This window comes from Chlorocebus sabaeus, chromosome 19, assembly GCF_047675955.1.
Source record: "Chlorocebus sabaeus isolate Y175 chromosome 19, mChlSab1.0.hap1, whole genome shotgun sequence".
Taxonomy (NCBI): domain Eukaryota; kingdom Metazoa; phylum Chordata; class Mammalia; order Primates; family Cercopithecidae; genus Chlorocebus; species Chlorocebus sabaeus.
In genome coordinates this window covers 25,265,097-25,287,784 of record NC_132922.1, presented here as the reverse complement: position 1 = coordinate 25,287,784, position 22,688 = coordinate 25,265,097, and the positions used below count along the sequence as shown (strand labels likewise).

Below are 22,688 nucleotides of genomic sequence, written 5' to 3'. Positions count from 1 at the left end.
TTCATTTGTTTGGCCTCCCTTGGTGCAAGCTGTTTAAAGAGGCAGAAAAGCAATTTTAGCCAAAACGTATTCCAGTGATGTCAATTGAAATCCTGGGTCATCACATAAAGGTTATAGTAACTTTAAGGGTGTAGAATCTGAAAAAAGTTAAGGTTAAATAGGAATGTCATTTTCGGTAGGGCAACACATTTCTAGAGCCCCCTTTTAATTATTTTGCTATATACACTCTTAATTGTAGAAACCATTCTTGAAGAGTTGGAGAAGGCTCGGTGGTGTTGGTGGGTACAGATTTACTGTAAATGAGTTAGTCTTACTCATCTTTCTATATTCTTGTGGCCAGAATACTTCCAGACCCATAACAGATCCTTAGCAAATATTAACCGACATGAATATGCGTATATCATTGTGTAGTTTATTTAGAAAAATGATACTCTTTCACTCCTTGTGGACATTTCGCAGTGACATGTTGAGTCCTTCGGTATGCAACAGTGTTGAAGGTGGGGGATTGAGTACTAGAATGATTGCTGACGTCTCTTCAAGGGCGGTGGGAGACAGCGACTTCTATCATTAACAGAAAGAATGAATAAGATCTGCTGTGCAATAACACGAGAGGGTGGCTATAGTCAATAATAACTTAATTGTACATTTTAAATAACTTAAAGAGTATAATTGGATAGTTTGTAACTCAGAGGATATCGGGAGAAACTGCTCCCGATGTTTAACGTGGGTTCTTTTCTATTTGCTAAGTGTCTCAGCTGGGTTGAGAAATAAAGGGAAAGAGCACAAGAGAGAGAAATTTAAAGCTGAGTGTCCGGGGGAGACATCACATGTCGGCAGGATCCATGATGTTCCCTGAGCCATAAAACCAGCAAGTTTTTATTAGCGATTTTCAAAAGGGGAGGGAGTGCATGAATAAGGTGTGGGTCACAGAGATCACGTACTTCACAAGGTAATAAAATATCACAAAGCAAATGGAGGCAGGGCGAGATCACAGGACCACCGGATGAGGTGAAATTAGAATTGCTAATGAAGTTTCCGCACGCATTGGCATTGATAACATCTTATCAGGAAACAAAGGGTTTGAGAGCAACCTGTCTGACCACAATTTATTAGGTGGGACTTTTCCTCCACCTGATAAGCCTGGGAGCGCTACAGGAGACTGGAGCTTATTTCATCCCTTCGACTTCGACCTTAAAAGATGGCTGAGAGGGCCGTTCATAGGCCTACCTTCAGGGCGCATTCTCTTTCTCAGGGATGTTCCTTGCTGAGAAAAAGAGTTCAGTGATATTTCTCCTATTTGCTTATGAAAGAGGAGAAATATAGCTCTGTTCCGCCCGGCTCACCGGTGGCCAGTTCAAAGTTATGTCTCTTGTTCCCTGAACATCACTGTTACCCTGTTTTTTTTTTAAGATGCCCAGTTTTCATATTGTTCAAACACACATGCTCTACAAACAATTTGTGCAGTTGATACAATCACAGGGTCCTGAGGCAACATTCATCCTCCTCAGCTTATGAAGAAGATGACAGGATTAAGAGATTAAGGTAAAGACAGGTGTAGGAAATCACAAGGATATTCAATGGGGAAGTGATAGGTGTCCTTGAAATCTTCACAATTTATGGTCAGAGATTACGGTAAAGACAGGTGTAAGAAATTATAAAAGTATTAATTTGGGAAACTAATAAATGTCCATGAAATCTTCACAATTTATGTTCTGCCACGGCTTCAGCCGGTCCCTCCGTTCAGGGTCCCTGACTTCCCGCAACAGAGAAGTGCTCAAGGGGTTGGATACCCCATTCTTCATGATGTGCTTATTTCACACCGCATGTCTGTATCAAGACATCTCATGTCCCCATAAATATATCTACCTCCTGTGTACCCACAAAAGTTAAAAGATAAATAAAGAAAAAAATCATGACTGCCCATTGTGGGAAATGATACAGCAGTGATGTACAGCAAGCAGTAGGAACAGAAGTGGGAGGGCTCACCTCTGCAGAGCTGGGGAGGGCTGCATAGTGTTGCTGACCCCTGAACTGGGTCATGGAGGATAGTAGGAGATTTTCATGTGAAAAGGAAAGGGCATTAGAGGGAATGGTATGTACAGCATGATGGAGCTGTGGAAGAGCCTGTGTCTTTCATGAAAGGTGAAAACATCAAGTGCGGCTGCAGTGTGAGAAAGACAACTCCATGAAAATGCTCCCTGCAGTACACTAAGGGGTTTGGACATTGGGCAAAGCGAGAGGCCCTTGCAATGTTTTTTAATTTTTTTTTTGAGACAGAGTCTCACTCAGGCTGGAGTGCAATGGTGTGGTCTCGGCTCACTGCAGCCTCCACCTCCTGTGTTCAAGCAATTCTTCTGCTTCAGCCTCCCGAGTAGGTGGGATTACAAGTGCCCGACACCACGCCTGGCTAATTTTTGTATTTTTAGTACAGACGGGGTTTCACCATGTTCACCAGGCTGGTCTCAAACTCCTGACCTCAGGTGATCCCCCTGCCTCGGCCTCCCAAAGTGCTAGGATTACAAGCGTCAGCCACCGTGCCCAGCAGCCCTTGCAGTCTTTTAAATGAGATGATTACATGGTCCGATTTATATTTTAGAAAAATTACTCTTGGAAACGAGGAGGCTGCATCCTCCCTGCATAAGGCTTCCTGACCCCAGTCTCTGTCCTCTAATAACACCATAGCCATAAAACATAGTCTCTTCTGTATTATTCCTGATTTAAAGGATTTTGATTTAAAGGCAAATGAATTCTGAAATGATTCTCATAACTAATTTATTTTTATTTTTTATTTTTTGAGGCAGAGTCTTGCTCTGTCACCCAGGCTGGAGTGCAGTGGTGCGATCTTGGCTCACTGCAGCCTCTGCCTCCCAGGCTTAAGCAATCCTCCTACCTCAGCCTCCCAAGTAGCTGGGACCACAGACATGCACCACCATGCCTGGATAATTTTTTTATAATTGTGGTAGAGATGGTTGATATGGTTTGGCTGTGTCCCTACCCACATCTCATCTTGAACTACACTCCCATAATGCCCACCTGTTGTGGGAGGGACCTGGTGGGAAATAATTGAATCACGGGGGTGGTTTCTCCCACACTGTTCTTGTGGCAGCGAATAAGTCTCACAAGATCTGATGGTTTGAAAAGGGGAAACCCGTTTTGCTTGGTTCTCGTTCTCTCTCTTGCCAGCTGCTATGTAAGACATGCCTTTTACCTTCCACCATGATCGTGAGGCCTCCCCAGCCACGTGGAACTATAAGTCCAATTAAACCCTTTTTCCTGGATAAATTACCCAGTCTTGGGTATGTCTTTATCAGCAGTGTGAAAACGGACCAATACAATGGGGTTTCACCATGTTGCCCAGGCTGGTCTCAAACTCCTGAGCTCAAGCGATCCACCTGCCTCAGCCTCTCAAAGTGCTGGGATTACGGATGTGAGCCACTGTGCCCTGCTTGTTGTAACTAATTTAAAGGGATAGTTTCGAGTATAAAGGTTCAGTTTCTTTGATTAGATAAGCCGAGGACCCCATAACTTTATCCTTCAGCTGGTGTCTGTTTGGGGATGATTTTTGTATTTGATGACTGTGGGCCAGTGAAAATCAAGTATATTTAATGTAATCTTAATATCTAGTTATATTGCAAAGAAAAAGGCATTAAAACAGAATGTGGATTATCAAAATATTGTAGGAAAAGCACAAAATAAATTTGTAGTTAGCTTAATTGGGTTGTTATCTGAATGTAGATTATCCTGTGCTGAATTGTTTAATACTATGCAAATTATATGAGACTTTCCTGTAAGAGACAGAAGAAACTGAGGAAACTCAAAGAGTTGACATTAAACTATTTAAGATTCTTTTACAGACTACTTCAGAATCCTAATGGAGTTTGGTGGTCTTAAATCTAGTGGTCAAGTTTTTATTGTGACTTTGGATAACAGAGCTCTATTCTGTGTGCTTGATGAGTGGTTTGTGGAAAATAGTAACTACATATAAGAAAAGTAGTTTCATTTTGGGGGAACAGAATCTTGATATGACTGTGTGGTTATTAAAAAAATCTGACCGTTTTCACACTTTTGGTTTTCTTGATGGTCAGTAATGGCAACAATTCTCATTTGTGTGCTGCTTATAGTTTATTAATTTTTTTTTTTTTGAGACAAAGTCTATCTCTGTCACCCAGGCTGGAGTGCAGTGGTGAGATCATAGCTCACTGCAGCCTCAAACCCCTGGGCTCAAGTAATTCTCCTACCTCAGCCTCCTGAGTAACTGAGACTACAGGTTCATGCCACCATCTTGGCTAGCTTTTTAATTTTTTTTGTAGAGAGGGGTTCTTGCTATGTTGCCCAGGCAGTTCTCGAACTCCTGGCCTGAGGTGATGCTTCTGCCTCAGCTTCCTGAAGAGCTCAGATTATAGAACCACCAAGCCCACCCACTGCTGATAGTTTAGAAAGCACTCTCTTACAAACTTGTTCAACTTTTACAACTACTGTATTATGTACTACTAGTTTTTCTAGGCAATATGTTACCTATTAATTAAAATATTTGCTTAAATGCATTTTATTTTGAACATTAGAATAAAACAATTAAACCTCAGGTAGAATATGTAGGCTCTTAATAATGTGAGGTTATCTAGCTATGTCCTAAAGATTGTAGTTTCTCTACTAGTAAGGTGTTGAGGTACAACCTAGCCCACCTATTCTTGGCCCACAGGGAGCAGATACCTGGTGGCTGGTCTTTCAACCACTTTTGTAGTAGAAAAAAACCAAAATTATAATACAATATTTATTATACTTACCATGCATTTATGTAGCAGTACCCTAGTAGGTCATGACAGGTAGGGCTGGTATATTTCCAGCCAGTTGGTATTAAATTAACACAAATCATTATGCCTCCAAGCAGTATACAGTGTATAATGTACATAACTCTTATTTTGGTGAGAAGTGTAAAAGTAATAACCCTGGACTCTGGAGGCCAGAATTTGATGCTTTAAAACTTTGTAGAATGAAAATTTTAAACATACACAGAAGGAGAGAATAGGAGTATGAAATTGATAATAGCCATCACTCGGCTTTCTCAGTTACTAATACTGTATTAGTCTGTTCTCAAACTGCTAATAAAGACATACCTGAGACTGGATAATTTATAACGGAAAAAGATTTGATGGACTCACAGTTCCACATGGCTGGGGAGGCCTCACAATCATGGTGGAAAGTGAAGGAGGAGCAAAGGCATGTCTTACATGGCAGCAGGCAAGAGAGTGTGTGCAGGGGAACTCCCCTTTATAAAACCATCAGATCTGGTGAGACTTACTAACTTTCAGGAAAACAGCATGGGAATGATCTGCCTCAGTGATTCAATGACCTCCCACTGGGTCCCTCCCACAACACGTGGGAATTATGGGAACTATAATTCAAGATAAGATTTGAATGGGGACACAGCCAAAGCATATCAAATACACAGCTAATTTTGTTTCATCTATACCTCCTATTTCCCTGAAATTTTGAAATATGTCTAGAGATCATACATATATAATTTCATCTTTAAATATTTCTATATGCATTCCTGAAAGATAAGAACTCTTTCAGAATACAAAAGTGAAAGTGGAATACAATGCCAATGCAAAAAAAAAAAATGCTCCCTTAATATTATCAAATAGTCAATGCATATTCTCATTTCTCTATTTTTTTAAAAGAATACTTTTTTACTTGAATTGAGTTTTTAAATAAGGTCCATACATTATGCCGGATTATTATTTCTTTTGAGTCTGTTTTGACCTATACCTTCCTCTGCTATCATTATTTTCTCTTGAGACTTTTTGTTAAAGATATCAGGTCATTTTGTCGTGTAGTTTCCCTACACAGGGTTTTACTTACTACCTCCCAATGGTGTAATTAAAACAAACAGACTGGGCACGGTGGCTCACGCCTGTAATCCCAGCATTTTGGAAGGCCGAGGTGGGTGGATCACGAGGTCGAGAGATGGAAACTATCCTGGACAACATGTTGAAACCTCATCTCTACTGAAAATACAAACAATTAGCTGGGCATGGTGGCGGGCGCCTATAGTCCCAGCTACTTGGGAGGCTGAGGCAGGAGAATCACTTGAACCCAGGAGGCAGAGGTTGCAGTGAGCTGAGATTGCACCACTGCACTCCAGCCTGGTGACAGAGCGAGACTCTGTCTCAAAACAAACAAACAAAAAACAAACAAACAAATAGCATTATTGAGGTGTAATTAACCTAAGATAAACAACATATTACAAGTGCACAGTTTCGTGAGTATGTCTACATTGGCAAAACCATTACCAAAATTTAGATAATGATGTCTCAATTGTCTTACCAACTGGTCGTTCTACAATTCAGTTTGATTTTGGCACCACCTTACGTTAGCAGAAACCCCTCCCCGCTGCTAGGTTAAGGGCTCATTCCCACAAGACTGCCCCAATTCAGATGCCAGCTAGGAATGGGGTTCCCAGTCTCCCATACTTCTGCCTGGCTGACCACAAATTCACGGGCTCCCATGACCATCCTCGCCGGTGTGCTATGTCACTAGAACGACTCACCGAACTCAGGAAAATGCTATCCTTGTGATTATTTTATTATGAAAGATGCAACTCAGGAACAGCAAAATGGAAGAGGTACATGGTGCAGGGTCTTGCAGGGAGGGGTAGAGAGCAGAGCTTCTGTGCCCTCTCTGAGTGCACCACCTTCCCATCTCATGATGTGTTCACCCGAAAGCTCTCCAAACTCTTCAAGAGTTTTTAAGCAAAGTAGGCTTCATTGCAGATAGTTTTGGGTGTTGGTGACAGAACTCATTCCCTAGCCTCCCTGAGGTCAGGGGATGAGGGTGAAAGTCTTAACTCTCTAGTCACACTTTTTGCTTCCTCTGGCAACAAGCCCCTATATTGAGCTACCTAGAAGCCCACCAAGAGTCAGCTCATTAGCATAAACTCAGGTATGGTTGAAAAGGGCTCCTTAGGAATAAAAGACACTCCTCTCAGGAAATTTCAAGTGTTTTTGGAGCTCTGTGTCAGGAACCAGAGACAAAGACTGAATATATTTTTTATTATACCACATGCATCATCCTTTAAAGTTTGCTCCTGCCTCTTTGTAATCAAACGTTGTGTATTTTTTGGGGGGATCTGGCTGCTTTAAGTCAGCACAGTTATTCTGAGATACATCTGTGTTTTTAAATGTATTCATAGTTCATTCCTCTTATTGCTGAGTACTGTTTCATTATAGTGATAGCCGTATTTACTTACCCATTGTGGCCACTGTGTTTTTTTGACCAGCTTTTGACCATCACAGATATAGCTGCTGAGAATATCCATGTACAAATCTTTGTATGGATATATGCTTTCATTTCTATCAGGTAAAATACCTAAAAATGGAATGGATTTATCATGTGGTAGGTGTAGTTTAACTTTACTTTCTAGGAAGCTGCCAAAATGTTTTCCAAAGTGTGTGCTTCACTGGACATTTCCACTAGCAGCGTGTGAGAATTCAGTTACTCCACATCCCCCCCCAACATTTGGTATGGTCCTTTGTAATTATAGCCACTCTAATAGGTATGTAGTGGAATCTTCTTGTGATTTTAATTTGCCTTTTCCTAATGATTAATGAATGATGTTAAACAACTTTTCATATGCTTATTTGCCACCCACATATCTTTGAAGTGTCTGTTCAAATAGTTTGCCCATTTTTTATTAGGTTATTTTCTTATTCTTGAGCTGTAAAGGGTCTTTATTTATGTTGGGTGCAGATCTTCAGGTAGATAACTTGCCAGTGTTTTCTCTCAGAATGTGGCTTTGTCTTTTCATCCTCTTAAGTGTCTTTTCAGGAGCAGTGGTTTTTAATTTTGATGAAATTAATTTATCAGTTTTTCTCTTATTGTTTATGTTTTTGCTCACATGTCTAAAGTCTTTGCTTGAACTAGTCACAAAGTTTTTTTTATATTTTCTTCGAGAACTTTTATAGTTTTAGGCTTTATATTTAGATCTATGGTCCATCTCGAATTACTTTTTAGAAACAATAATTGCAGCTTTAATTTTAGATTTAAGGGGTACATGTGCAGGTTTGTTATGTGGGCATATTGTGTGATGATGAGGTTTGGGGTATGATTGATGCCATTGCCTAGGTAGTGAGCATAGTACCCAATAGTGTTTCAACCCTTGCTCCCTTCCCTCCCTCCCCCGCATTCATCCCTGGTGTCCAAATCCAGCAGCACATCAAAAAGGTTATGTCCGTGAGTACCCAGTGTTTAGCTCCCGCTTATAAGTAAGAACATGTGGTATTTGGTTTTGTGTTCCTGTGTTAATTTGCTTAGGATAATCACCTCCTGCTGCATTCATGTTGCTGCAAAGGACATGATTTCATTCTTTTTTATGACAATACAGTGTTCCATGGTATATATGTACCACATTTTCTTTATCCAGTCCACCATTGATGGGCACCTAGGTTGATTCCTTGTCTTTGTTAGTAATGAAGAGTGCTGTGATGAACATATGAGTGCGTGTGGTTTTTTTTCTTTTGGTAGAATGATTTATTTTCTTTTGGAAAGAAAATAAGTATATTCAGTAATAGGATTGCTGGGTTGAATGGTAATTTTTTGTTAAGTTCTTTGGGAAATCTCCCAACAGCTTTTCACAGTGGCTGAACTAATTTACATTCCCACCAGCAGTGTATAGGCGTTCACTTTTCTCCAAAGCCTTGCCAGCATCTGTTGCCTTCTTTCTTTTTTTTTTTTTTTTTTTACGTAATAGCCATTTGACTGGAGTGAGATGGTATCTCATTGTGGTTTTGATTTACACTTCTCTGTTGATTAGTGATATTGAGCATTTTTTCATATGTTTGTTGGTTGCTTGTATGTCTTCTTTTGAGAAGTGTCTGTTCATGTCTTTTGCCCATTTTTTAATGGAATTATTTGTTTTTTTGTTGTTAAGTTCCTTATAGAATCTGGATATTAGACCTTTGCCAGATGCATAGTTTGTGAATATTTTCTCCCATTTTGTAGGGTGTCTGTTTACTCTATTGGTAGTTTCTCTTGCTGTGCAAAAGCACTTTAGTTTAATTGGGTCTCACTTGTCAATTTTGGTTTTCTTTGCAGTTGCTTTTGAGGACTTTTTCTGCATTTTTTGAGGACTCTTTTATATATGCTGAAAGGTGGGGATCCATTTTCAATCTTCTGCATATTAGCTAGCCAGCTAGCCAGCTATCCCAGCACCATTTATTGAATAGGGAGTCCTTTCCCTGTTGCTTATTTTTGTTGACTTTGTCAAAGATCAGACAGCTGAAGCTGCATGTGGTTTTATTTTTGGGTTCTCTCTTCTATTCCACTGGTCTATGAGTCTGTTTCTGTATCAGCACTATGCTGTTTTGGTTACTGTAACCTTATAATATAGTTTGAAGTTGGGTAATATGATCCTCTAGCTTTGTTCTTTTTGCTTGGGATGACTTTGGCTATTTGGGCTCTTTTTTTGTTCCATATTAATTTTAGAATATTTTTTACTCATCCTGTGAAAAATGACATTGGTAGTTTGGTAGCAATAGCACTGAATCTGTAGATTGTTTTGGGCAGCATGGCTATTTTTACAATATTGATTCTTCCAATCTGTGAGCATGGAATGTTCTTCCATTTGTTTGTGTCGTCTATGATTTCTGTCATCAGTGTTTTGAGGTTCTACTGGTAGAAAAAAGTCAAGGAGGAGGGACTCCTCCATAACTCATTCTGCAAAGCCAGCATTACCCTGATACCAAAACCTGGCAAAGACACAGTGAAAAAAGAAAACTACAGGCTGACATCCCTGATGAACACGGAGGCAAAAGTCCTCAACAAAATACTAGCAAACCAAATCCAGCAGTACATCAAAAAGGTTAATTCTCCATGATCAGGTAGGCTTCATTCCTGGGGTGCAAGGTTGGTTCAACATATGCAAACCAATAAATGTGATTTACCACATAAAAAATTAAAAACTGGCTAGGCGTGGTGGCTCACGCCTGTAATCCCAGCACTTTGGGAGGCCGAGGCGGGTGGATCACGAGGTCAGGAGATCGAGACCATCCCTGCTAACACAGTGAAACCCCATCTCTACTAAAAATACAAAAAATTAGCCGGGTGTAGTGGCAGGTGCCTGTAGTCCCAGGAGGCTGAGGCAGGAGAATGGCGTGAATCTGGGAGGCAGAGCTTGCAAGTGAGCCGAGATTGCGCTACCGCACTCCAGCCTGGGCAAGAGCAAAATTCCATATCAAAAAAAAAAAAAAAAAAAAATTAAAAACAAAACCGTATGATCATCTCAATAGATGTGGAAAAAGCCCTCAATAAAATCCAGTACACGTCACATTAAAAACCCTGAACAAACTAGGCATCGAAGGGACATACCTCAAAATAATAACAGCTCTCTATGACACACCTAAATACAATATCATATTGAATGAGCAAAAGCTGGAAGCTTTCCCCTTGAGAACTGGAACAGACAAGGATTCTCACTCTCTCCACTCTTATTCAGCGTAGTACTGGAGCAATCAGGCAAGAGAAAAAATAGAAGGTATCCAAAGAGGAAAAGAAGGAGTCAAACTGTCTCTCTTTGCTGATGATATGATTCTATACCGAGAAAACCCTGAAGACTCTGCCAAAGACTCCTGGAATTGATAAACGACTTCAGTAAAGTTTCAGGATACAAAATCAATATACAGAAATCAGTGGCGTTTCTATACACCAATAACGTTCAAGCTGAGAGCCAAATTAAAATGCAGTCCCATTTACAGTAGCTGCACACACACAAAATACTTAGGAATACATCCAATTACTTTTGGTATGTAGCATTAGACAACTAGCCACATTCTTTGAGCTAAAAATAAAAACATGCAAGATATTAAAAATACAAATAGGAACTGAATAGCACAGTGAAGAAAATTACAAGTAGAACATAAGGGAATAGTCAAGAATTGTAGGAAAAAATAAAAATATAAGCACAGACTAGATTTCTCATGATTAGGAAATTAGACTTTTTAAATAAATAAAAAATTGCTGGGCATGGTGGCTTGCACCAATAATTCAGCCACTTGGCAGGCTGAGGTGGGAAGATCTTTTGAGGCCAAGAATTTAAGACCAGTCTGGGCAACACAGTGAGACTCTGTCTCCAAAAACAAGTAATTACTGGGTGTGGTGGTGTGCACTTGTGGTTTCTGCTACTCAGGAGGCTGAGGTGGGAGGATGGCTTGAGCTCAGGAGTTTGAGGCTGCAGTGAGCTATGATCACACCACTGCACTCCAGCCTGGATGACAGAGCAAGACTCTCTTTGTATGTATGTATGTACATGTAATATGCATATATAATATATATGTATATTTTTGCATATGTATATGTATACATATACATGTATGTGTGTATTTATAAGTATAAAATGTTCTACTTCAAGGAAGATGATTACATGAAGGTGTATAAGAACCACCACCACCAACCACCCTCTACAGGAAAGGAAGAGTAAAAATCATATCATGGTAGGAATTGTATGGAAAAATTGGAAACTCAGAATGGAATAGGTAGTAAATTGCTAAATTTGGTGACTGTTTTAGAATGCTTCTGGAACACTTCTTCAAGAGTATTCATGGGGAAAAATGAGAGTCATGGTAGGTGAAAAGCCAATTGTCATACATGAAATGCTAGATGAATCAAATACATGAGGTCTTTTAATTTACTAAAGAAAAAGACTGCCATTCTTCAAAAAGAAGTAATGTGATCTATGAATAGAGTTTAGACTCAATTGAACTATTCTGCTTCAATCAAGGAAATATTTGACAATATGAAAAGTGAGAGATGAAGAACATTTTAATCTCTTTTTACTTTTACGTGCATTTTAAACATCTGTTTGAAAATGTTATCAATAAATTAGCAATTTCAAAAAAATTTTAAACTATCGTTTGATTTATTCCCTCAGAACTTTGAGACAGGAGAGTACTATGAGTGACTTCTCATAGCTAGGTGTGATTAAATGCAGGGGCCAGCAACTGGCTAATCTATGTACTGTTACAATTCGTGATAGACCATCCCTGGCAGAGTCTTAGCATGTCTTGTAACTTGTTTGAAAAATAAGCCCTTTCTCTTCATTCATATCTTTATTGAGACTCATAATTTATTTGATACTTACCATGGCTCAAGTGCTGAACTTATATTCACAGAGTTGAACTAATCATGGCACTTGATTCATGGTACTGTCTCATTATTAATTTGTGCATGGCCTTCTTTATTTTGTAGTCATTGAATCATTCATTAATTCATTTTAAATAAATATTATAAGCACTTATAGTACCAGCATGAGAACAAGGATACTGAGAATAATTTCTTTCCACTGTGAGTACCTTCCCCATTCCATCTCCTGGCTCTGTATTTCCTTTCCTCCTCCTCCCTGTAGGCAGCCACTCATGAATTGCACATTACGCACTTCCCTGCCTTTCAGAAATGTATGGTTTTATTACATACATGTATTTCTATAGATTATATTTTTAGTTTTGGATTTATAATTAGGGTCTCATGCTCCGTGTCTGAAAGTTGTGGGACAATATCAAATGTTCTAACATACGAGTAAGTGAAATATCAGAAAGAGAAGAGAAAGAGCTGACTAAAAACATATGCAAAGAGAAAATGGCTGAGATTTTTCCAAAATCAGTGAAAGGTAGAAAACTGGGAGGGGTAGGAGAAAGGGTGGGGAAGGAAGAAATTTGTTAAAGGATATAAAATTACAGCTAGATAAGAGAAATACATTCTAGTGTTCTGTAGCCCTGTAGTTAATGGTAATACATAATTTCAAATAGCTGGAAGGAGGACATTGAATGTTCCCATCACGAAGAAATGATAAATGTTTGAGATAATGGGTATGCTAATTACCCTGATCTGATCACTATGCATTGTATGTATCAAAACATCACAGTGCACCCCATGAATATGTACAATTATTATGTGTCAGTTCACAAAGCTAAAATAATGTTCAGAGGACCCCAGGCAGGGTAAAGGTAGGGAGAGAAAGCATACCTCTAGATGCATTATAGTTAAACTACTGACCAACAATAAAGAGAAATTCTTTTTTTTTTTTTTTGAGACGGAGTCTTGCTCTGTCACCCAAGCTGGAGTGCAGTGGCGCGATGTCGGTTCACTGCAAGTGCCGCCTCCCAGGTTCACGCCATTCTCCTGGCTCAGCCTTCCCAGTACCTGGGACTACAGGCGCCCGCCACCACGCCTGGCTAATTTTTGTATTTTTAGTAGAGACGGAGTTTCACCGTGTTAGCCAGGATGGTCTCGATCTCCTGACCTCCTGATCCGCCCAACTTGGCCTCCCGAAGTGCTGGGATTACAGGTGTGAGCCACCGCGCCCAGCTGAAAAATTCTTAAAGAAGCTAGATAAAGAAAGGCAGCCAGATTAAAACAAAATGTATGTATAGAGGAACAAACATAAAAATTGTAGCACAGTTTCTTATATAACCTATGCACGCAGAAGACAGTGGAGTGACATCAAGTGCTGAGAGAAAACAAACCTGCCGACCTAGGATCCTATACCCAATAAAAATACCTTTCCAAACTAAAGGCAAAAATAAAGACTTTTTAGAAAAACAAGAGCTGGGAAAATTCATTGCTAGTTAGCCTGCACTACAAAAGATGTTGGAGGAAGTGTGTTGGGCAGAAAGTGTATGGTACCAGGTGACATTTGGATATACACAAAGAAATATAGAGCACCTGCAATAATATAAAAGCCATTGAATGTAAAGACATTGCATATCTAAAGCCAACACAGTAAAAATATATTGTGAGGTTTAGAACACATAGGAATAAAGCGTATGACAATAACAGCACAAATCACAGAGAGGACATGGAAATGTAAAATTTTATTTAGAGGTAGATTATGGTAAGTAAAGATGTGTATTGTAAACCCTAGAGCAACCCCTAAGGAAAAAAGAAAGAGTTAAAACAATCTAGTAGGGGAGATAAAAATTGAATCATAAGAAGGAGGTAAGAAAAGAGGAAAAAGGAACAAAGTACAGACAAAGGCAGGTTCAATGTTATTAAGATGGCAGTTCTGGTCCTGGCATGGTGGCTCACGCCTGTAATCCCAGCACTTTGGGAGTCTGAGCGGGCCGGATCACTTGAGCCCAGGAGTTCAAGACCAGTCTGGGCAACATGGTGAGACCCTGTCTCTACAAAAAAAATTATAAATTAGCTGGGCACAGTGGCATGCACCTGTGTTCCCTGCTACTTGGGAGTCTGGGGTGGGAGAATTGCTTGAGCCCAGTAGGCAAAGGCTGCAGTCAACCATGATCTCATCGCTATACTCCAACCTGCGCAACAGAGACCCAAAAACAAAAAGATGGCAATTCTTCCCATATTGATTTATAGATTCACTGCAGTCCTGTTTGAAATCCAAGCAGAATAGGCAACACAATTTTGAAAAAAGAACAAAGAGAACTTAGACTGGTTTGACCACTTCCTGTAGGGCTGTCGTCATCAACATGGTGCTACACTGGTATAAAGAACATAGATAATGGGCCAGGCATGGTGGCTCATGCCTGTAATCCCAGCACTTTGGGAGGCTGAGATGGGCGGATCACGAGGTCAGGAGATCGAGACCATCCTGGCTAACACAGTGAAACCCCATCTCTACTAAAAATACAAAAAATTAGCCAGGTGTGGTGGCGGGTGCCTGTAGTCCCAGGAGGCTGAGGCAGGAGAATGGCGTGAACCTGGGAGGCGGAGCTTGCAGTGAGCTGAGATCGTGCCACTGCACTCCAGCCTGGGTGACAGAGTGAGACTCCGTCTCAAAAAAAAAAAAAAAAGAACATAGATAATGGAGCAGAATATGGAGGGGAGAAATCCTCACATTTACAGTAATTGATTTTTGAAAAAAATGCCAAGACAATTCAGTGGGGGAAATGATAGGAATTAAAAAAAAAATGATGCTAGAAAAATTGGATATTCATATGCAAAACCAAAGACAAAAACAAACCAAAAACCCTTAGATATTTACCTCCCACCATACTCCCAGAATAACTCCAAATTGATCATAAATCTGCATTTATGAGCTAAAACTTTAGCACTTCTAGAAGAAAGCATAAGAAAAAGTCTTTGTGACCTTGGGTTAGGCAAAGAATTCTTAGCTATGACATCGTTAAGCACAATCCTTAAAAGAAAAATATTGATAAATTGGGTTTAATAAAAAATTTAAAGCTTATCCTTTAAAGACACCACTAAGCAAGTGCAAAGATGAATTATAGACTCTGAGAAAATATTTGAAAATCACATCTATGATAAATAACTGGTATCCATAACATATAAAGAACTCTACAATTGAATATTAAGATACCAGTCCTCCTCAAAATGGGCAAAATATTTGAGTAGCCAGCTCACTAAGAAGATACATGAATAGCTAATAAGCACATGCAGAAATGCTCGTCATTGCTCATTAGGGAAATGCAAATTAAAACCACAGTGCGACGCTACTTCACACCCACTAAAATGGCTAAAAGAAAAAACTCAGAAAATTTCTAAGTATGTTCAAGGAGAAACAGGAATTCTGTTTGGCTGATGGGAATCTGAAAGGTATAGCCACAATAGAAGGTGGTTTGGCAGTGTTTTAAAAAGTCATACTAAAACATATTTACCATATGATCTAGCTAATTCACTTACATGTATCTACCTAACCGAAGTATGCATATTGTTTAAACACTTCAATTAAAAGAGATCATCAGATAGGGTGAAAAAGCAAGATTCAGCTATACAGTCAGCTGTCCATATCTGTGGGTTACAGTCAGCTGTCCATATCTGCAGGTTTGTTTTTTTTTTTTTTTTTTGAGATGGAGTCTTGCTCTGTCACCCAGGCTGGAGTGCAGTGGCACGATCTTGGCTCACTGAAACCTCTGCCTCCCAGGATCAAATGATTCTCCTGCCTCAGCCTCCTGAGTAGCTGGGATTACAGGTGACCGCCACCACGGCTAATTTTTGTATTTGTAGTAGAGACAGGGTTTCCCCATGTTGTCCAGGCTGATCTTGAACGTCTGACCTCAGGTGACCCACCTGCCTCGGCCTCCCAAAGTGCTGGGATTACAGGTGTGAGCCCCGGTACCTGGCCATATCTGTGGGTTGCATCTGGGTATTCAACCAACTGCAGATAAAAATATTTGGAAAGAAAGAATGAGAAATAACAATACAACAACAAAAATACAAATAAAAACCAATACAGTATAGCAACTATTTACATAGCATTTACATTACATTAGGTCTTATAAGTAACCTAGAGATGATTTAAACTATTCAGGAGGATGTGCGTAAGTGCTCTGTAGATACCACACCATTTTATATAAGGGACTTGAGCATCCTAGGATTTTGGGATCCGAGGTGGGTCCTGGAACTCATGGCTTACATACCAAGGGATGACTATCTGTTGTGAACTAGAAACTTATTTTAAACGTGAAGATGTAAATCCTTAAAGGTAAAAAGATAGACAGATAATACTGTATAAGCACTAACCAAAAGAAAGTTGGAATGACTTGATTAGTATCTGATGAAATAGACTTAACAAAGATTATAAACAGTCATTAAAAAGGTACAGTTCATAATGACCATGTGGTCGTTTCATCACAGTAGCACAACATTGTTGTTAAATTTTCATGTAATTAACAACAGAGCAGTAAAATATATAACAAAAACAGAATTGAAAAGAGAAATAGATTTACAATTATAGTTCACGGTTTCAACACTCCTCTCTCAGTAATTTATAGAAAAAATAGGCAGAAAATCAGTAAGGATACAGAAAAATCTAAGCAACACTATGAACCAGCTTGACCCAGTTGACATTTATGAATCAGTCTATCCAACAGCAGCATGCACATGCCCTTTGAGTATACATGAACTTCTCAAAACAGTAGATCATATTCTAGGCAATAAAACACGTATCAACAAATCGTAAAAGAACTGAGTTATTCAAAGTATGTTTTCTGACCATCAGAGAATTAAAATAAAATTTAATAACAGAAAGATAACTAGAAATCTCCAAGTATTTGGAAATGAAGCAACACATTTCTAAATTACGAATAGATCAAGGAAGAAATCTCAAGGGAAATTAGAAGATAATCAGAATAGAATGAAAATGAAAATAGAATGTATCGATATCTGTGAGATGCAGTTAAATCGATGCCTAGAGGGAATTTTATAATTTTAAATGGTTACATTAGAAATAATTTAAATCCATTGATCCAATTTCTTAAGTTAGAAAAGAAGCAATGAAGACAATACAATGTGTGTGTAAGGATAGACATACAGATCAATGCAACAGGGTGGCCCAGAGATAGACCTGCACATACTTAGTGTTGAACCAACAAAGGTGCCAAGATAATTTAATGGAGAAAAAGAAAGAAGGAAGTCTTTTCAACAAGTAATACCTGAATAATGAAATATTGTACGGAAAAAAGAGAACTTTGATTTCTACCTTGTACTCTGTACAAAAATTAATCCGAAATGGATATTAGACCATATTTGTGTTTACACAAAATCTAAAACTTTAAAACTTACAAAGGAAAATATAGTTTACAGTCTTCATGACTTTGAGGCATGAAAGACTTCTTAGCACAGACTGTCCATCATAGAAATGTCAATAAATTGGAACTCATCCACTAAGCACCTCTACTCTGAGAAGGACTCCTTGAAGAAAATGAAGAGCTGAGGTGCTGCTAACTGGGAGAAAATCTTAGCATCACATAAATCTGACATAGGACTTATTTCTGGACTAAGTAAAGAAGTTGTACAAGTGAATAATAAGACAGCTCAGTTAAAAGATAGACAAAAGATTTGTCTACACACCTCTAAAAAGAAGAGAGGAGAATTCCAATAATCATGTACAAACATGCTCAACATCATTGTTCATTAGGGAAATGCAAATTAAAATACAAAGTACAATAAGATACTACTACACACCCAAAAGAGTGGCTAAAATTTAAAAAGACTTACCACCCAAGTGTTGACAAGGATGTGGAACAACTGGAACTATCATACATTGTTGGTGGGATTGTAAAATGGTACAACCAGTTTGTAATATAGTTAATCAGTTTTTCATAATGTAAAATATGATTTTCCATATAACCAACAATTTCACTTCCTGGTGTTTACCTATGAAAAATGAAAACGCATGCCCATAAAAAGACTTATACATAGATATTTAAAGCACCTTTATTTATAGAAACAACGCAAAAGTCTGTCAACAGATGGCTGGGTAAACAAATTGTGGAATATTCATACAATGGCATGCTGTTTGGCATTAGAAAGGAATGAAATACTTATGCACATAGCAATTTGGGTGAAGCTATCTTATGTCAAACAAAAGAAGCCATACACAACAGACAACGTAGTGTGTAATTTTATTTTATACAAAATTCTAGAATTGGAGCATGTAATCTATGTTAATAGAAAGCAGGTCAGTAGTTGCCTGGATTCTAGAATATGGGGAGATTGATTGTTAAGAGTGCTTTTGGGGGCAATGGAAATATCCTGTATCTTAAGATGGTAATTACATAGGTGTATATGTTTGTCAAAAGCACATTTGACAATATACTTTTTTTTTTGGTTTTTGGAGACAGAGTCTCGTTCTGTCCCCCAAGCTGGAGTGCAGTGGTACGATCTCAGCTCACTGCAACATCTGCCTCCCGGGTTCAAGTGATTCTCCTGCCTCAGCCTCTGTAGTAGCTAGGACTACAGACATGCACCATGACACCCAGCTAATTTTTGTATTTTCAGTAGAGACGGGGTTTTACCATGTTGTCCAGACTGGTCTCGAACTCCTGACCTCAGGTGATTCGCTCGCCTCGGCCTCCCAAAGTGCTGGGATTACAGGCGTGAGGCACCTCGTCTGGCTAACAATATACTTTAAGTGTGGATTTAATTATATATAAATTATGCCTCAATTTGTTTTAAAAGGTAAAAAAAAAAGGTAATGCTAATTTGTTGTTCACTCCCACCATCAGTGGATAATAGAGATTCAATTTTCTACTTTTTCCATTTGGATAGTCACTTTTGGGGTTCACTTACTGAATAATCCATCCTTTCCCCATTTTTCCAACTTGCTACTTCTATTATATGTCAAAGTTGAATGTATGGGTGGCTCAGTTTCTGCACTCTTCCATTTCCTTGATCAGTTTGTTGATCCTGTCTTTATTATTTTAACTTCATAGTAAGCCCCAGTATCTTTATTCTTTCTTCAGAAGTGTATTAGCTATTATTATTGATCCTGTATTTCTTGTATAAATTTTAGAAAGAGCTTATTTATTTCTATGTTCTATGAAAAACCCTATTGGAAGGTTGATGGAGGTTATATCGATTTCATAGATAAATGTGGGTAGACTTTAAACTTTTACAGTATTAAATTTCTTTGTTGATCACTGTGGTATATCTTCCTATTTATTTAGATCCTCTTTAATGTCTCCCAGGACAATTTGTAATTTTTCCCATAAAGTTCTTGCACATATTTTGAAAGAATAATTTCAAAGTATTTGATGTTTTTTATTTTATTGCAAGCTAAATCTTTTAATTATGTGCTTTATTGTTGGTGTATAGAAATATGATTTTTAAAAATGTTAATGTATATCTAGGGAACTTTTGCTCTTGTTTTAGAAAGAAACCCATTTATTGATGAGCAGAATTTGTGGTAGGAGGGGCACATGCATGTGTGGTGTGTGCATGTAGGGTGTGTGCTGTGTGCATGTAGGGTGTGTGCATGTGTGTGCTGCGTGCAGACACATTTGTGAATATTTTGGAGAGCAGATATATTGAGGGTGGGTTTTCAAAGCCCTGAAGTTATTTTCTGCAGCTGAGTTTCTACGTGTTAATGTTGGCCCTGTGTCGCAGGAGGGGATGGTGGCTAAGTCTGTAAAGTTTCCAGCTTTTAGGCTAGTCTGCATTTCATGCAGTCGTGGTAAGAAGGGTCTCTTGTAAAGCTGATATCTTTGAGTCAAGACAGCCGTATCTCTCTCATCCTGGGGATGGTTACTCACAATGTAGGCTGTATTGTTAAAAATGTGTCACTCTTCCCTTCCAGTATCCGGAGTGTGATGCAGAAGTACCTTGCAGAGAGAAATGAAATAACCTTTGACAAGATTTTCAATCAGAAAATTGGTAAGTCCTGCTTGTTCATTTGGCATACAGTAATTTCAGTGATGAAATTGGGCAATACTATAGTAATAAATGAATGCACCCTCCAGTGCTTTATATCCTCTATAGCTGCAGCTGGGAATAAAGGAAATTTCATGTAATTAATAAGGTATTTAATAATGACTTATATTCCTAGTAGCGTAGTCTATTAATAAGCTCTTAGGAGATGGGTATTTCTAGGATTTTTACATGAAATCAGCATTGCTGAATGTAAGAAAATAGGATATTCCTTTCTTTTCTTTGCGTCTTGCCTGCCTCATATGGTTACTGAGGTGGTTTGCTGGGGAGCTGTGTGTAATAGCTGTAAAATTATTTTATGACTGGAGGAAATTACTTTATGAAAATTCCAAGAAATTAAAGTTCCCTAGAACTCAATTTGTGCTCTGTTTCCATGATTAACAGACATAGACTGATAGATCCCCTTAAGACTGTGTATCCTTCGAGATAATTCTGGGCTTGCCCTTTTGTTTGCTGATGAGGAGATGTAGACACAGGGAGGTGGCGTGACTTGTTCTAATTCCCAGTTCTCCTTCTTCTTTATTCCGATAATAAAATAGTAACCAGTAAATAATAAAATAATTACGAGTAGAAGCTGGTGCAGAAATCTTTGGATTTTTGTAAACCACTTTATCTGGTTTACAAAAATTAACCTGTCTGTGAAGGTGGTCTTCGGTAGATACAGCTTCTTTGATCACCCATGAAGTACAGTGGGGAAGGTGGACGGAGTGGTTTGGAGAAGTAGATGACGTGTGGTCTGTCTGTGCCTGAGCACTGTGTGTGGAAAGCGATTGGTCTTTGCCATATAGAGATATTTCATCCTACTCCTCAGGAGCTGGTTGGGGAACAGATAAGTTAAAAGAGTTTGGCTTTCATTTTGTTAGTTCTCACGGCTTCTCATTATTTTCATGGTGTGTGGTTACTATAAGCTATACAGATGTTCTCCTTTGCTTCTGATTTTGTACTAAAAAACAAAATAAAGCTCGTGATAACAAGAGAGAAACTGTATCTCCGGGAGCGGAGGGAAAAAGGAATTATCTCTTTATTTGCTAGTTAAAAATTTTTTAATTTCTTTTTGTGGATTTATTGAGGTATATTTCACATAGCATACAGTCCCCACATTGAAAGTAAACAGTTGAGTGACTTTTTGTGTATTCACCGTCATACAACCATCTGCACTGCCTAATTTTAGAATGTTTTTATCACCCCCAAAAGAACTTGTACCCATTAGCAGTCCTTCTGCCTTCTACCCTCCCTCAGCTCCTGGCAACCACGAATTGAGTTTCTGCCTCCGTGGATTTGCTTGTGTTGGACGCGCCACATGAAGGGAATCACACACTGTGTGGCCTTTCGCATTGGGTTTCTTCAGCATAATGCCTTCAGGGTTCGTTCTGGTGGTAGCACGGAGCAGAACTTCAGTCTGCTTTCCCTTCAGCTCTCATTCCAGTTTGTGAAATGCATCGAGGATTCTTCTTTTTGTTTTCTGTTCTTCTCTCTCCCTTCTGTGGCTCCTTTCCTGTCTACAATCCCCCTAAACATACATACAGCCCCCAAAACATGTATTTCCCGTTGCTTGGATTAAAACCTTACCAGACCCTGGCACCGGGAGGCTCTGACCTGAGCACCCGTTGGCGTTACTGTGGCCCAGTATCTCAGCTGCACAGAGTGTTCCCTGAGAGCAGCCTCACCGGGCGCTGATGGGCTCTGAATCTTACCTGAAGTTGTTAAACATTGTTTAAATAAATACTTTCTTCTCTTGCCTTCAATTCGTGAGCTTGGATGTGGTCAGGAGAAGCTGAGTTTGATGGAGGCTTAGGGAGAGCGCATGCCGCCATCTGTAATTACGTTTTGACAGAGCTGTGTGGTGGTGTTGGCCTGCTCCCCATTTTTCTCTGTAGTAGTCTCACTTTCTGCCTGGTCTCAGGGATTGGGGGATAGTGGAAGGTGGGCCATGGTGGGAGTAAATGTGTCTGACACTCCAGGTCTTCCTTTTCCAGGTTCCATTTGCGCCTTCCGGCACTGACTCCATGCGTTCCTGCCTTACTCTTTCCCCTCGCCATCTTTCCTTCCCTCTCCCCTCACTGTTTTCTGGACCTCTTGTTCTGTTTCACCCTCTTACCTGCCTACCCATCTGCTCCTTTTCCCTCTTTGCTTACCTCCCAAGCTCCCCGACACATAGGATCTCCATAGGGCTTGGGGACTGCCCTCCAATGTGTGCTGTGGGCAGTTGGTAAAAATGGTTTTCAAAATGAAAACCATAGAAGTCTTTAATTTACTTGGCCTCTGAGGCATTGCCGTACTGGCAGATTGTTTGGCTACACCCTGAAGTGCCTGTTATTTCATTACTTTTTATCTATAAAAGTAGGGATAATAATAGTTCTGGTCCATGAGGCTGTTGAGAGGGTTTAGCTGGCGGTGTCCATGAAGCCCTTAACACGACAATTGGCTCTCAGCAGATGCTCAGTGAATAGAAGCTAATTGTTTATGTTAAAAATTTTCAACATACAGAAAGTAGACTAGAATAA

General features: G+C 39.2%; 1 protein-coding gene across 2 annotated transcripts in view; it reads left to right on the top strand.

Annotated features, from left to right (window-relative positions):
- GRK3 (G protein-coupled receptor kinase 3) overlaps positions 1 to 22,688 on the top strand; it is a 164,642-nt gene that overhangs the window by 21,273 nt on the left and 120,681 nt on the right. For both annotated transcript variants that reach the window (XM_007975215.3, XM_073006858.1), the window contains one exon: positions 20,054 to 20,130. In XM_007975215.3, the coding sequence (XP_007973406.3) occupies positions 20,054 to 20,130 (77 nt within the window). Of the gene's footprint in view, positions 1 to 20,053; positions 20,131 to 22,688 lie in introns of those variants that run through there.